This window comes from Littorina saxatilis, linkage group LG10, assembly GCF_037325665.1.
Source record: "Littorina saxatilis isolate snail1 linkage group LG10, US_GU_Lsax_2.0, whole genome shotgun sequence".
Taxonomy (NCBI): domain Eukaryota; kingdom Metazoa; phylum Mollusca; class Gastropoda; order Littorinimorpha; family Littorinidae; genus Littorina; species Littorina saxatilis.
The window spans coordinates 21,933,448-21,950,969 of NC_090254.1; the positions used below are offsets into that span (position 1 = coordinate 21,933,448).

General features: G+C 42.5%; 1 protein-coding gene across 2 annotated transcripts; it reads left to right on the forward strand.

Moving 5' to 3' along the window:
* The first annotated feature begins 12,635 nt into the window (after positions 1-12,635).
* LOC138978401 (uncharacterized) lies at positions 12,636-17,009 on the forward strand. Of its 2 annotated transcripts, none has more exons than XR_011459675.1 (2): positions 12,636-16,656; positions 16,940-17,009. XR_011459675.1 is itself a non-coding variant. In XM_070351131.1 (2 exons), the coding sequence occupies exon 2, from the start codon at positions 13,256-13,258 to the stop codon at positions 16,202-16,204; it is 2,949 nt and encodes a 982-aa protein (XP_070207232.1). In that variant the 5' UTR covers positions 12,636-12,781; positions 13,065-13,255; the 3' UTR covers positions 16,205-17,009. The 2 variants fall into 2 exon arrangements, 1 of the variants encoding a protein (XP_070207232.1); XM_070351131.1 differs by having other exon boundaries at positions 12,636-12,781; positions 13,065-17,009.
* Positions 17,010-17,522: the final 513 nt, after the last annotated feature.

The following is a 17,522-nucleotide window of genomic DNA, read 5'->3' on the forward strand; positions in this document are numbered from 1 at the left end:
GACACAACTCTTGCTGAAAGAATTAGAACGCTTTTCAGAGAGCAGGGAATCACAATAGCTAGTATACTAACTGCGTTAGGATTTGCAATAAGCACATTAGTGTTAACATTCACAGGTGGCACTGTCACACCTCCACCTCCACCTCCACCTTCACCTCCATCTGATCCGGGATGGGTAAAGAAACAACTCAAACACATTGCAGAACTATTAAAGAAACTAGCAGCAAAAGCTTTGGGTGCACTTCCAGGAATCATTGGTTCAATTGTTAGCTGGCTGTTATCTTTTGCAGGTAAAGTTGTTGGTTTCATGGCTGAACATCTCTGGACTCTAATAGTTTTAATTGCAGGTGTTCTGCTAACGAGAATAAAGCAAAAGTAAGCCTACACCCACTCCACCAATTACTAGAGCAGTCTTCTGCGATTCATGATCATCACTAATACTAACAGCTTGATCATCCCTAGTGACAGAATGATCTTCACCTGCAGCGTGATCTTCACTTGTCACGCTTTGTTTCTGTTCATTGTGATATGGCTGTAACATCGTTCTGATTTCTGAATTCAGTTCTTCACCCTTTCCAAGCGGCTGGGTGTCACTAGCAATAATGATTTCATTGTTATAATTTGTTATTGTTCCAATCTGCAGCTGTAGATCAGAAGGTAACATGTAAAGGCCGTTACCAACAGCAAAGTCAACTTTTGATCTTGCATAACGGAGAGAGTCTTGATACCTTTTGATGCTGGAAGGCAGATCAACTGCAGAGTTTATGACATCTTCTAAATTTGATAACAACTGTTTCTGTGCACCAAACCCTGTGCTTGTTCTCATTATGTTTGATCGTGTCTGTGCCTGCGAGCCTAGCAAGCACCACGCATATGTTCGGATAGATTCATTGATCCTTTCAACACCTGATCCAGTGAAACCTTTGCCGGTGTCTAATATAAAAGTAGTCCATGCATTGTGGTGCTGTTGTTCTATTGATCCTAACTGTACCTGCACATTTGAAGAAAAAGATGTATGACCTGGCCAGTAATCAAAATTATACCTCCTGTGGACACCCCATAAATATAGTGTTCCCATGCCATGGTTTTTGTCTTGCTTTTGCCTAAAGTCGGTCTTAAAATCTATATTGAATTCATTGCAGAGACGCTCATACACTTTCATGTTTATCCTATTGTTGAATGGGTTCCAGCTCTTTTCATGCGGCATTGGTGCCTGAAGTTCAGACAAGATTCTTCTGCACTGATAGTAAACGTGAAATGTGTACACACACTTTGTCAGTAAGTTTGAATTATTCATGTGGTCTGCATAGGACACTCCACATCCTGTGGTTGCACAGAATATTGCAAAGTTTAACTGATTCTGATAGAACTGAATTGGGTGAGAGTTCCACATCTTTGGAACACTATCATTTTTGATTGGGGGATTTAGGTAAGAATGGAATGGGTCAGGCACTTTAACGCGAATGGATTCTGTTTCTGTTACAGCAAAGTCCAACTCATGGAAAGAAATAGTCTTTGGATTGTAATATGGTCCAGTTTTGTATTTAACGTCTTTGTTGAATTTATACTGACTCATTTTTGTTGTTGAATAAAAAATGTTTATCACACTAACAAATGTGAAGACTAGTGTGCCAGTTAAACTTGCAACCCCTATCAACAATCAAAATGGAGGAATGAAAGTTGCACTGCATGAAATTATGTACAAGGTTACTTGGTATAATATCAGTAAAAAAAAGGCTAACAACTGGGTTAGAATTAATGGTAAAACACATTCTGTAGAAGATGGTTACTATGACTTCTGCACTTTAGAGAAAGAATTGTTTGCTCCAGTAGGTATTACAGCGAGTTTAAATCATGCAAGTCTCATTGCTACTCTTACTATGCCCAAAACTAGAGAAGTAAACGTTGAGTTTCCAACCAAACTCCTTGATATGCTTGGAATTACAAAAATATACAAGGGAACACGTCCCATTGACATGGATGTTAACAGTGTACTGTTTGTTCACATGAGAGAGCTTAACACATCCTATAATCTGTTTAATGATCAGCGTTCTGATCTGCTTAGGATTCTTCCACCGAGTGATGCCTCTTTTTGTAAAATGCACGTGCCAACATTTAAGACACTTCAGTTCAAGGACTTGGAGGAAGGGTGTCATGAATTCCTACACATTGATCTGAAAAATCAAAGTGGACAACCAGTTGATTGTTTGTTTAACATTACATTGGAAATAGTTCCATAAAATATTGAGTATTAAAATGTCGAGTGGACCTACAATAGCTTATCCTGTTGCATGTTCAACTATAGAGTTGAAAGATTTAGCAGACGCTATCGACTTTGAGAGCAATGCTGAAGTTGGTGCAGTGTATGCATTCGAGTTTACAGACACTGGTCATTACAAGAGAAAGGAAATCGACGATGAAAAGAAACCAAGATTCCTCAAACTAGGTCAAATCCGTGATGTTAATGTACCTGATCCAATTGTCGATGACATATACTACATGTGGAAACATCAGAATAAAAAATGGGTACTTAGTCCTGTTATAAAAAAGATTGACTGGGAAATGAAGTTTGAATTTGTGAGTCCATACACTCTTGTTGGAAAAGACGACACATTCCGTAAGTCAATCAATGCTAAACCACTAATTGTTAGCCTTGTTCCTGCGATTAACAGCAGGGGAGAAGTTGCAGTTAAACCTTTCCATAAGAACAACTATCTCATTCACAGAAAACAAAGTGTTGAAAAGGACGCTGACACCATTGTCGATTTTATACCCAAGCTTCCAATAGGGCAGAATGCAACTATGATATTTGATATAGTTGTCAGGAAAAGGGAAGAAACCACAAACACTGTTCTAATGAGAGGAATAAATCTCAACTGGAGACCATTAAATGTTGAAGAAGTCAGAGTATTTATTGCTGTTCAAAAGGATTCTAACACAATAAAAAAACAGACGTCAAACCAAAATGTTGTTGTTAACGCAGATATAAATAATTTAACAGAAATAAGAAGTATTAATCTTACTTATCTTGATTTGATTGCTTTCTACTATACAGATAAGGTGTTAAGCAATGAACAGCTTCAAAGCTTAGCAGAAACACTGGCCAGTGAGAATTAAGATAAATATTTTATATTTTGCATTAAAAAGATGACTAGCAGTGTGAAGCTTTATCCTAATATTGATGAAAGTGCAGCAGAAAGTCAACAATTCAGACTGGCACACATTAGTAATATACAAAAACAACTAGAAGATGAATTAGAAAAATATTCTCGCGCTAGACGTAAGTACTCAACAACTTACAACAGCCTTTCTAATGCCAGCACTGGTTCTACTATCCTTGCATCAGCTGCAGGTGTAACGGGAACAATTCTGTTAGCTACCGGAGTAGGGACTCCAGTTTCTCTAATCCTAGGTGGTGTCGCAGCAGCAGTTGGTGGTTTATCATTTATAGCATCAGCTATAATGAAAAAAATTGTGAAAAAGCTTGAAAAACACGAATCCATTTCCACTCTTGCATCATCAAAATTGTCTAGCCTAAAACTGTCTATCAGTAAAGCACTTGAAGATTCAAAAGTTTCTGACGAAGAATTCAAACAGATACAAACAGACTTTGATGACTACAAAAGTAAGAAAGCAAGTATTCAAACAAAAACACGAGCTGAATATAACAAGCCACTCGATATAGAAGATCTGAAAAAGCAGTTTTTAAAAAAGGGGATTCAAATAGGACGGGAAGAAAAAGTAAAAATAGAATCACTTGTAAAGAGTTAACTATTCGTTTAGACAGTCACATTGCATGTATCAGATATAATTCTAACAGTGAAAGAACATATGAAGTAAAGTTTGTAAATGAGAGAGCGTATTGAGCTTAAGAATGTTGTATAAGAGAAAGGGAGAATGTACGTTCTGGGTTACTGATTCCGACAGACCCGGCATTGGTTCAAAACAACCTTACTTTACTATATTTTTTTTTGTATGGATTTATGCAGTATTTTTCTGATTTTGTCGCATGTTTCATTTTAGTAAAAGTTTAGTCCAGAAGCCTATTTTGCGTTAATATTTAGGGTCTGTCGGAATCAGTGAGCCAGAACGTACATTCTCCCTTTCTCTGAAGCAGGGATCAGTGGAGATATCAGGCGCCTCACTCAGTCGCTCCCCGTAGTTACCATAAATGGTAAGAAATGTAGAATGGTGGGACAACAGCGACAGCAAACCACCAGAACACCAGGTTACAGCATACAGAAGTCCCGGCTACCGCATACCCGCAACACCGCAGACATACGTAGATAGGTAAGAAGGCTCAGCAGCCTAATGTAAGTAGCTCTCCTTTAAGCGAATCCGCTTCCTTTGTATGGCTTCCGTCCGTCGACGAATTTCCTGCCACACCCCCTCTTGTGCTGAATTTACTTCATGCGTTGGAATTTCTCCCCCGCTCAGCCAAGAAACCTGACGCCTCGTCGTCAGCCAACATGTAAACAGCGAAAGGTGGTGTCTCTTCTTGAAGTTCCTATAAGCCCTACTGTACAAGCAGAACGGCACGTTGATATAAAGTGATGTATCTAACGTGTTGAAAACCATCAAACTCTTAGGAAGAACACACTGACCCTCCTCTCTTGCTGCTGATGTTCAAGTGTATCGTTTCATGTCTCTCTCAAACAACCTTGAAAACATCACGTGACTCCCCGTGTCACATATCCAGTTCAGTCACAGCCGATTTTGCCCAGACAGCAAAATCACCCACGTGGAACCCCTGCAAAACAAAATCCCCGTGCTCAGCTATGCTCTGTCAGCTCATAGACCATTTATCCTTGACCACCAACTAGCTCTCTCTCCGCTCTTTCTCTCTATTACGAGGTAGCGGCCTCTCGCATTTAGGAACCTACGCTTACATGGCCTTTCAGAAATCAGGGGGATGTCATATCCGGTGTCGATTGTAAACATGGACGAAGTTGCCGAGGTAAGTTCTGAAAATGCTAAAATAAACTCAGCTAAAGTGCATATGGAACATGTTTTTCGATGAGTTTTGCTAAGTTTAGTTTGGAGTTTTGGAAAATCCAGTTCATTGTCACCTCCCATTGTCACAAATAACTGGAGCGTGCTTTCTTTTCACTGTCTTCGAATCGCTGGCCTTTCAAACCGGACGCTAAGCGCCCCTGAAAGTCGAGCGTCGTAACCTCGAAGGGTCACGTGACGAGTTGGCGGTCCAGGCTATTTGGTCTATGGCTAAACACAGCCCGTTGCCCAAAAGCACAGGCGCTTTCCATCACAATTTGAGAAAGGCACCCCACAGAGTGTTCCTTTCTCAATCCATGTCACTAAATCGTGACACGCACACACGCACACACGCACGCACGCACACACACACACACACACACACACACACACACACACACACACACAAACACACACAAACCACTTTCCATCCGTAAAATCAAGGTGACCTCAATTTCCTTATTAGGCTATCTCTAATTACAATTTACGGGTAGAAAGGTACAAGAAAACACATTTGGATCTGTCAATACTGCATCCCTAACCATTATCGCCCAAGGGAGTAAGTTCCATTAAAAGTGTCGAGTTTTGTTCTAAATGGATCTGATCATTGATCGTGTCAGTAATTAAATCCAAACACGCAACACGTCGGTTAAAGAAGCATTGCTCTCATGAGTTGATCTTTTTGAAAATCACCTTGGATACATCAAGACTTTCATCTTGAATAAATCACAGAAGTATCAAGAAGTGATTCCTTCCACATCGAGACATACCAAAACTCAACAACGAGTGCTCTCTGTGCAAAGCGGGAATTTTGAGATGAATCAATTTTGAGATGAATAAATTTTGAGATGAATCAAATTTGAGATGAATCAATTTTGAGGATTGACAAATAGTGTGCGTAAAGAAATGGATTTATCGAACAGTCAGGGTGTTGCGTTGTTGGTATGTCTTTCTTTCTTTCTTTCTTTATTTGGTGTTTAACGTCGTTTTCAACCATTCAAGGTTATATCCCGACGGGGAAAGGGGGAGATGGGATAGGGGAAAGGGGGGAGATGGGATAGAGCCACTTGTTAATTGTTTCTTGTTCACAAAAGCACTAATCAAAAAATTGCTCCAGGGGCTTGCAACGTAGTACAATATATGACCTTACTGGGAGAATGCAAGTTTCCAGTACAAAGGACTTAACATTTCTTACATACTGCTTGACTAAAATCTTTACAAACATTGACTATATTCTATACAAGAAACACTTAACAAGGGTAAAAGGAGAAACAGAACCGTTAGTCGCCTCTTACGACATGCTGGGTAGCATCGAGTAAATTCTTTCTCGTCCCAACCAATATGGGACTCCCCCTAACCCGCGGGGGGTTTGTTGGTATGTGTGCAGGCGGAAGAATGGTCATGATAAATACTGCAGGGACGGGTGCTGTGGCGGGGTGGTAACACGTCGGCCTCTTAATCGGAAGGTCGAGGGTTCGAATCCCGGCCGCGGCCGCCTGGTGGGTTAAGTGTGGAGATTTTTCCGATCTCCCATGTCAAATTATGTGCAGACCTGCTTAGTGGCTTATCCCCCTTCGTGTGTACACGCAAGCACAAGACCAAGTACGCACAGAAAAGATCCTGTAGTCCATGTCAGAGTTCGGTGGGTTATAGAAACACGAAAATACCCAGCATGCTTCCTCCGAAAGCGGCGTATGGCTGCCTAAATGGCTGGGTAAAAACGCTCATACACGTAAAATTCCACTCGTGCAAAACCACAAGTGTATGTGGGAATTTCAGCCAACGAACGCAGAAGAAGAAGAAGAAAATACTGCAGGCCAGATCTGAGATGGTTCAGACGGGAAGAATTGTGCCTTTGAAGTCCCCTTCCTTCCCGTGTTAAGAACTTGAATATCACTGTGGATCCATCCGAGTCTTTACCATGGATACCGCCAACCGGAAATGACGTGTACGCAACATTTGTGATGTAGCACTTTCTTATATGGCACGAAGCGAATGTGGTTGGTTAAAAAAGCCTGTACTAAATAAGCCTAATGTCAACGTATGTGTAGACCTGCTTGCGCCTTATCCCCCTTCGTGTGCACACGCAAGCACAAGACCAAGACGACTTTTAGAAATGTTTTTGAATTGCCAGCGTAAGGGTCACCCAGATTGTCGGACCAAAACTGTAATTTTTTTATTCAGTCACTTGCAATCAATGAATTGGCTTGATGTTTGGTAGTTTTCTTCAAAAATCATTATATTTTCAGAAAACATCAAGTTTGAATACCTACATTAAGTAGAACAACTGACAAAATTATTTAATTCGTAAAATAATGGGCAAAATAAACCTGCAAAAATGCTAATTTTAGCATTTTTGAATGCTCTCTTGGGGAATAACTATGTGTCCAATTGAAAAATAAATTGGCACTCATATTTAAAGCATCATTACCTACTGTATGCTCTAAAAGCTTTCTGTTTTGTTGGAAATGTTGCTTTTAGTAGCATTAGCAAAAGAATACTATAATTCTATATTATTATGATATATCACACAATAAAAAAAAATCTATTTTTCTGATTATCAGCTTCATTCTAGAACAAACAATAGCCAGTCAAGTGAACATTTGATGTGCAAAGTTTCAATGGAATAGGTGAATATTTAAAAAAGTTTTTCATTCAGACAGTGCAGCTGCCTGTGATTTCGCGCGAACTTTCACCACATAAAACAGCAAAAAGTTCAACATCTATCAGTTTATGTCCTTTATGGGGGGGGGGGGGGGGAGGGGTCATCAAGAGATTAGAATCAAAACTATCTTCACTTGAGCTACTGTCTGATTCATCATCTGTGTCTGACTGTTCTGAGCAGTTTTTGGAATCAAATTCATCATCAGAACCGATAATTTCATTCAACAGAGGCCTTGATTAAAGGGATTTTTAATTCCCACCAACCTACTTTGACCACTTATTGCAAGAAAACTATGTATGCTAGAGACAAAATGTAAACTGCACATGAAAATAGAGATATTGTTCTAGCTTTTGGCAACATCATAATTTTAGTATATCTGAAAAACGATTTTTTTCCAAATTCTGGGTGACCCTTACGCCTTAAGTCTATACATATCATGTGATACTGTTGTTGATTCTGTTCCCTCTTATTTGATAGTTTAATCATCGTCGTATCCGTGCGCTTAAAGCTAACGTGATGGAAAAAGGAAGAGGGAGTGAGAGAGAGGAGGGGGAGAGAGAAGGCGAAGGCGAATTTGTATGTGTATGTACAAGGGGGAGGGGGGGGGAATAATTCACAGGTGAACAAAGTGGACGCCAACTTGACCGTCCTGAAGCAAAGCAACATTAAAATCAACACATGGAACAAGAAGCAAAAACAGAAAGCAAATACAGCAAGATAAAGACAAGGGTTATTGGGTTTTACAATCACACCCGTCCATTTCACAATTGTTTTTCTTTTTCTCTAAACGCATAGAACACATAATTTGACAATGCAATTTGTTGTCGGTCTGTAGAATGCACAACGATGAGTTGGAAAACTGGTCAAGGTCAAAACAAACACCAATGTACTTTTGACGAATTGCTTTGTAAGCTGGGCATTTAAAGAGAACGTGGTTTTCATTTTCTTCTGTTGATTTACAAAACGTACAATTTCTGGATTCAGCGCACTCGGGATTATATAGCGCAGATTATGTACCTTCAATGGTGTAATGCCAAGTCAGAACGTTGTGTACATTTTGCGTATGTACTGGTTTTCAATGACACCAAGATACTTTTCTTTTTCAAGTTCTCCTTTAAACATCCTGTATACATCAAATCTCACACTTGTCTCAAGTTTACAGTGCAAGTTTTGCTCAAAACAGTCGTGAAGACGTTGCTGTAATGTTCTAATAAACACACATTCCCTACCTACAGACCCGTTCAACCACACATCTCCAAATCCATTCATGCAAAGGAGGCATTTAAACTTGTGAGACCCAATTTTGCTTTCCCCTTTCAATTGCGTTTTTTAACATGATGTATGACATCTTTGCATATCTCGAGTCCGGCATACAGTTCAGTCTCAACCAGTACTTTACGCTTAGGATATTTGCTTGGATTGACAAAGTGCATCTTCCAAGTTCCCCATAAACCATCTGGTTTGGACTGTTAGACGAGATCCCGAGTAGTCTTTTACAAGCATACATGTGAACTTTTTCAATCTGTGAACAGTCAAAACATCCCCATATTTCTGAGCCATAATTATAGCAAAATGGGAACAATTTGCGCATCAAATAATTTGAAAAATATGTCCATCTCGTAGCATCCTATATTCCATAAGACTTTAAAATGTTCAATAACACCTTGTTTGGCTCTGGTGATTGCGTCATTGAAAGAGAGATTCAAACGGGCTTGGGTTGTGAATGTCAGACCAAGATACTTGTAAGAGCTATCACTTGATACTTGCGTGTTTCCGAGAACCATTTCTCACTTTTGGCTAAATGACCACCGTTTCCAAAAAGAACGACTTTGGTTTTATTCATGTTTAGCCTTAACACAAGACGCCTTGAAACGTTATATTATAAGATGTACAGTTGGTTTTGCAAACCCACTATGGACGATGATAGCAGTGCAATGTCATCAGCGAACATCAAAAGAAACTGTTCGATCTCACCGGGAAGCATTTGAATTCCGTGTCTGCCCTTACATATTATTTCTGATGCAAGCTCGTTTATAAGAAACGAAAAAAGCGTTGGGCTCGCTAAACAGCCCTGCTTCAGGCCTTGTAGGGATTCAAAATAGTCAGTATTGCCAGAGTTACATCGGACGCAAGAAAGAACGGATAAATACATTGACCTAAGCATGTTAAACATTCTTCCTTTTACACCAATTTTTAATAAAACATTCCACAAAACATCCCAGGGGGAGAGAGAGAGAGAGAGAGAGAGAGAGAGAGAGAGAGAGAGAGACAGAGAGAGAGAGAGAGAGAGAGAGGGGCGTAGAGAGAGAGAGAGGGGGCGGCGTAGAGAGAGAGAGGGGAGGGAGAGAGAGAGAGAGAGAGGAGGGGAGAGAGAGAGAGAGAGAGAGAGAGAGAGAGAGAGAGAGAGAGAGAGAGAGAGAAAGGGGGGGGGTGTGTGAGAAGAGAATGACAATTGTTTCATTTACGAGGGTAATCCGCACCTCACCTCACCTACGCCTGTGACCCCGTCTGGGGTATAGGCCGCCAACGAGGGTAATGGTATATGGGAAATGTTGTTTTGTTTGTTTGTTTTTTCTTTCAAGTGATGCTTGATTTTAAAATGCAATCATTCATTCAAATGCAGACATCATTGTTCGAAGGACTTGGTCCGTCATATTAGACTCATTGGATTGTTTCGGTAAATATTCGTAAAAACATGAGTCACTGAATTTCTGAGTTACATGTTCGTAAATACTTGCTTGTTCGGAGCTCATCAGTTTCAGGGCATGCAACCTATTTGTTTTGTTGTTTAAATTACATTTGACGAGCATACATTGTCTTACGGCTGCTGTTGAAACAAAGAAATCAGTCCGCGTGACTCCTTGTAGTCAAATATTCATGTGCCTAACGTGGTTGTTATTGTTGTCAGAGATCGTGTGTATGGGACACACACACACACACACACACACACACACACTAACATACACACACACACACACACACACACACACACACACTCACACACACTCACACACACTCACACACACACACACACACGTACGACACACACACACACACACACACACACACACACACACTAACACACACACACACACACACACACACTGACACACACACACACACACACACTCACACACACTCACACACACTCACACACACACACACACACACACACGTACGACACACACACACATACACACACACACACACACTGACACACACTGACACACACACACACACACACACACACACACACACACTAACACACACACACACACACACTGACACACACACACACATACACACTCACACACACTCACACACACTCACACACACACACACACACACACGTACGACACACACACACATACACACACACACACACACTGACACACACACACACACACACACACACACACACACACACACACACACACGTACGACACACGTACGACACACACAAACACAATGAAGCTTCAAAGACTTACTTTCATTGTGTCTCTTGCCCCGAGAGGAAAACTCCTTTGAAAGTTTTAGGTGAATTTATTTGTGTTAGTCCAATCGGAGCTTCTTTAAAAAGGGTGATATATAGCTATTCTGATGGACACGAGGGGGAATTCCGGGGCTGTGATTGGCTGGTCTCTTCCGATCATCAAAGCATAATGCTAGGGAAGTCGGCCATTTTTGCCAATATCCAAAAGCATATTGGCAATAACAAAGACGCATGGTTCCGGTTTACCCATCTGTACCACACGATGTTTTAATCGACAACAGCATACACTGACAACTTGATTTTCTTCTCGGGAATGTTTTTCAGCTTTACAAATGTCGATAGCATACCCTTTTCTGCTAACTTCCCGATGAAACAGGACTAAATCAATTATTTTCTGTCCCTAAACACCACAAAATGCCCAAAGTCGAAAGATGTAGTACAAACAGGGGAGTAAAACGGAACAGCCGTTTTTGTGTGCCTGTGTCAGTTGCCGACTGACACAAACTTTCGCATTCGGCTTTTCTTATCTCGTAACTCCACACTAAATACCCAACTTCCCATCTGAAGATGTACAACCCATGGCACTAACATTCATGTGGTCGTTTATAACTGAAGTTGACAAATTCGCTTCATGACGAGACAAGTATAAATTCCATTCACCCAAACTGAAAACTTCGCTGCCGTCTGCTCGCGATTAGCTGTTCTCTTCTCCTCCCCTTGTTGCATCCTAGTTCTTCAGTTGTTTCTAGTTTTCTGTTTATGTTGTGTTTTGGTCTTCTTCATAAGTAGTCTTGTTTAAAATTAAAAAGATTCAAACTTCTTTTTGTTGTATTCGAATGAACTAATAAAATGCTGTTTAACAGCTGTGTTTTCAAATCGAGTTTTTTTCCAAAGTCAGTGTGGCGCCTGCGCAAAACTAATGCGCGTAAGAAACGGCGTCTGCTATCAAAAACTGAGATCAACGCATCGACGCAAAAACTGTCATTTTGTAAGTTTGGAACAACAAATCAAGGTCAGAACAGCTATATAATCGCTATTGTGTTTTCAGCGTAGCAATAGGGTCCGATATTTAGACTCGAACAAGTACACCCAGCCCTCCGACCGTCCCTTTCGTTCTGCTGCTGACCCACTCCGCCTTCACATCCCTCGCTCGAAACTCGCATCTGCTGGTCAGCGTGCATTTCCCTCCGCGAGCCCCTCCGTCTGGAACTCCCTGCCGCTTTAGCTTCGCCAGAGCCCCTCTCTTGACGCGTTCAAGAGTAGGTTGAAGACTCAGTTCTTCCCGTAGCTGGCTGCGACTTTCATGTTCGACAGTGATGTGTTGTGCCCCAAAAGACATTCTTGTGCTGTGCTCTGTGAGAGGTGTTTTCTTTGTCGGTTTGATATTATTTTGTTTGGACCTAGCTATTGCTGTGTACATTGTTGTTAAACAGTTGTTTGTTGTATGTTTATCAGGGTTTGCTAGTGTGTGATAGGGTTTGTGTTCTGTATCCAAGAGTTGTTTTTCCTTGGTTTGTGTTGGGTGACTTCCCTTTCCCCTTTTTGGTTTAGCAGCGCCATTTGTACTGGTCAGCCAGCACCAGGTCCCGCTTGATTCTGAAACATCTTTAGTTTAATGTACGCTCACATGTTGTAAGTACAGTCATTTTATTTCTAAAGGTTTCTTTGAGGTATTTGTTCGATAATTTGTTTGTGTGAGGTGGAGTGGAATGCGTGTCGTTGGTTTTACTTTTGGGGTTCATCGCCACAACGTGCTCTTGCTTTTGTTCAATTTCATTTTACGTGCTCCGATATTTGGATGCTCAGTGGGGCGGTAACGGTGGAGTTTGTTTTATTGGTGTGTGTGGTTCCGTGGTACGGACTCGTTTGCCAAATAGTGTTTTGGTCTTATGTTATTATTGTTGTTGTTTTTCAGTTTTTCACCGCAATGACGCATGACGGGAGAAGCAATACTCAAGTCAATTAAAATGGTGACACTATCTGCGCACAGTTTGTTGTTGAGTTTCTGAACGAACGTGGAGGCAGAACAGTGAAAAAAACATACACAGCTACATACTGAAGATGTCGAAGAATTTTCTGCAGTTGCCCCAACTGTAAGCGGACATCATGTCAGAGGATCATCTGTCAAACAGAAGCCGCACCTCGGCCACAAGCAGCTTTGCAGCGCGTAAGCGGGCCAAGGCAGAGGCCGCACGTGCACGACTCCAATTCGCACGCATAGAATTTGACATTATGAGAGAAAGAGCAAAGAATGAACGCATTAAAAGCGAATGCGACGCACACTTGAAGCTCCTCGAAGAAGAGAAAGAAGCAGCAGCTGCTGAAGCAGAAGCAAACGCTTTAGAAGATGAGAATAGCATTGGCAATCTATCGCATGCAAGAAGTATCTCTCCTACTTTGAAACTGCCTGCTGAGAATGCTGAGGAGAAAACAAGAAAGTATGTGGCTAGCCTCTACAGCCAACACAACACTGAAGTTGATGTGTCTGATCATCAGAACGCAGCAGCAGGGACTGGCGCGCAGTTTGACTTTACCAAGTTCCTACTGAAGAAGGACCTACTTCTCTCCAGGTTGACAGTCTTCAATGAACAGCCTGAGTCCTTTGAAGTTTGGCGCAATAGTTTTTCCAGTGTCATGAAAGACTTGGATCTTACGCCGCAAGAAGAACTGGACTTGCTGGTTAAAAACTTAGGACCTGAGTCAAGCAAGTACGCGTACAGCCTGCGTTCTTCAAATCCTGCGAATCCTCAGCGAGCGCTGCAACTCCTGTGGGAACGTCTGGATGACCGCTACGGTTCGCCGGAACAAGTGGAATCATGCTTGAAGACAAAACTAGAGCGTTTCCCTCAACTGACGTCACTGAACAAAGACAGTAGGAAACTCTACGAACTTTGCGACATTCTTGATGAAATTCAGTGTGCCAAGGAGAATCCTAAGCTGTCATTGCTGTTTGCGCTGTATGATTCTTCAGCAGGGGTGAACTCTATTGTTTGCAAACTACCCCATGCCATCAGGCAGAAGTGGATCACACAGGCCTCCAACTACAAGCAGCAGCATGGAGTTCCTTTCCCTCCCTTCACTTTCCTTGTTGAGTTTCTGAGGAATGTGAGCAAAGTGTACAATGACCCAGCTTTTCGCTTTGCTGCTGAGCCTGACAAAAGAGGTCACGATCAACGGGAACAAACACGTCACAATGTTTTCAATCGAAAGTCGACCATTGATGACAATGGAGATAGTGCTGATGAATCATCCGTCAAGTGCCCCATACACAAGACGCAACACTCTCTGACAGAGTGTAAAGCTTTCAGAGCCAAATCTTGGCAGGAGCGAAAGACTTTCCTCAAAGACAATAATATTTGTTACAAGTGTTTGTCGTCGAACACACACATAGCAAGCAAATGCTCAGCAGTCGTCAAGTGTGGCAAATGCGACAAAGGCCATTTGACAGCAATGCACCGTGAGCCTTCGCGACCCCAAGCCCCTTCTTCGGAGTACGGCGGGGAGGGCCAGAGAGAGGAGGTCGTCAAGTCCAAGTGCACACGGCTGTGTGGAGATAACAGTGGCAGCAGGTCCTGTGGCAAGGTTATCTTAGTCCATGTGTTTCCAGAAGGCCAACCAGAGAGAAGCCAGGAAGTTTACGCAATCATCGATGACCAGAGCAATAGGTCACTGGCCGCTCCATCTTTGTTCAACCAGCAACAGGTGTCCTCACAAGAAGTCTTGTACACCTTGTCTTCGTGTGCAGGACAAAGCACCATCAGTGGGCGTCGTGCAGACAGATTGTGCGTCCAGTCCCATGACGGGAGAAAGACTATGAGGTTACCTCCCCTGCTTGAATGTGCAAACATCCCAAATGACAGAACAGAAATCCCCACACCAGAAGTAGCTCAGCATCACCCCCATCTCCGAAACATTGCCCACAACATTCCACAGATTCACGGCAGAGCTCCCATTGCCTTGCTTATTGGGCGTGACTTGCCAGAAGCGCATCATGTGACGGAACAAGTGACTGGTCCCCCTATGTCTCCCTTCGCTCAGTGCCTGCCTCTTGGTTGGGTGATAGTCGGAGACGTCTGCTTGAATCGGATGCACAAACCATCATCACCTTCAGCTGTTCGTGTGAACAAAACCTCAGTCACATCTGACCGAGGGACCATCTTCGAGCCGTGCACAAACGACTTCAAGGTCACAGAGGCTGACTGCCTTGGTGATACGGTCTTCCAGAGAACTAAGGAGGATGAGAAGATTGGACTGTCTGTCGAGGACAAGCGTTTCCTAGACTTGATGGATCAGCAGTTTCAGAAGAATGACAGTGGTCGATGGTCAGCACCCCTGCCATTCAGATCATCAAGATCCATCCCCATGAACAACCGTTCACAAGCCGTCAGTCGTGCCCATGCCCTCGACATATCTCTGAAGAAGGATCCAGTGAAGAAAGAACACTCCAGTGAAGAAGATGTGAAGAACTTTGTCTCTCGTGACTTCTACATCGACGACGGGGTAACTTCGCTGCCCCAGAAAGAACAAGCTGTCAGTCTCATCAAGCGCACCCAAGCCGATCTGATGGAAAAAGGCGAAATCAGGCTTCACAAGTACGCCTCGAATGACCGAGCCTTTCTGCAAGACCTGTCTGCTGACGATCTCTGCGCAGAGCTACACTACGTGGACCTCTCAGATCGTACAGCCCCCCTCCCTGTACACAGCTGTCTAGGTCTACCCTACCTGGACGAGGAAGGTCTGCTTCGTGTTGGAGGCAGGCTCTGCAATGCTAAAGAGACCATGGGGCTAGCCAGTGTGCACCCTGTGATACTTCCCAAGAACCACCACGTGTCAACTCTGCTAGTTCGACACTACCACAAGAAAGTGAAGCACAAAGGTCGGCATTTCACGGAAGGAGCACTTCGATCTAACGGTTTCTGGATCATCGGTGCAAAGCGGCTTGTGCAGTCCATAATCCAGCAGTGCTTCTTGTTCAAAAGAACATCGAGGAAGGCGATCTTGTTCTTCTCAAAGATGCAGAGACTCACAGAAATTACTGGCCAGTTGGTTTGGTGATTCGCACTTTCCCCAGTGACAGTGACACTTTGGTACGGTCAGCAGAAATTCGTGTGATCAAGAACCAGGAGCCTGTGAACTATACCAGGCCTATCACAGAGCTTGTGCCCTTGTAGGCCCCTCATGAGTTGAACTCAGACAATGCTGTTATTCGCGCTGTCTCTTTTAAAGCCTTTTCAAGCTTTATTTTGACTTTAAACTGTGCGTGTGTTGTAGCTTAAAGCTATTCAGTCGTTTTTTAAGTTTTGAGTATATTTTGAACTCTAAGAATAGTGATATCAAGAAGATATCAGACGGGGAGTGTTCTGTATCCAAGAGTTGTTTTTCCTTGGTTTGTGTTGGGTGACTTCCCTTCCCCCTTTTTGGTTTGGCAACGCCATTTGTACTGGTCAGACAGCACCAGGTCCCGCTTGATTCTGAAACATCTTTAGTTTAATGTACGCTCACATGTTGTAAGTACAGGCATTTTATTTCTAAAAGTTTCTTTGAGGTATTTGTTCGATAATTTGTTTGTGTGAGGTGGATTGGAATGCGTGTCGTTGGTTTTACTTTTGGGGTTCATCGCCACAACGTGCTCTTGCTTTTGTTCAATTTGATTTTACGTACTCCGATATTTGGATGCTTAGTGGGGCGGTAACGGTGGAGTTTGTTTTATTGGTGTGTGTGGTTCCGTGGTACGGACTCGTTTGCCAAATAGTGTTTTGGTCTTATGTTATTTTTGTTGTTGTTTTTCAGTTTTTCACCGCAATGACGCATGACGGGAGAAGCAATACTCAAGTCAATTAAAATGGTGACACTATCTGCGCACAGTTTGTTGTTGAGTTTCTGAACGAACGTGGAGGCAGAACAGTTTGTGTCCGTCTGTAGATGTTAGTTTCTTTGTTAGTCCTGTGTTGACAACTCTTCGACAAGCGCTTAGAACTGTACCCACGGAATACGCGCTATATAAGCTTCATATTGATTGATTGATTGATTGATAATGCGACTCGTCTTCGACTCGTCGGCATTATACTTGTCTCGTTTAAATATCGGACCCTATTGCTACGCTGAAAACACAATAGCTGTTAATGATAGCCCTATGTACCCTTGCGCGCACTACAACCCAGCCACAGAGAAATGGCTTGTCTGCTTTTAACACGGGCGGGATTTTCCAGCGCATCCGTGTGCCCAACCCATCGATATTTGCAAGGGGCGAGATAGCAGGTAGACTTTTACCGTCCGGAGTTAACGCCGAACGATCAAAGACTGCAAGTTCGGCTGCCGTTGTGAAATTGATGAATTTTACATGTCTGTGTGGTGAGCTGTGAGGCGATAGTTC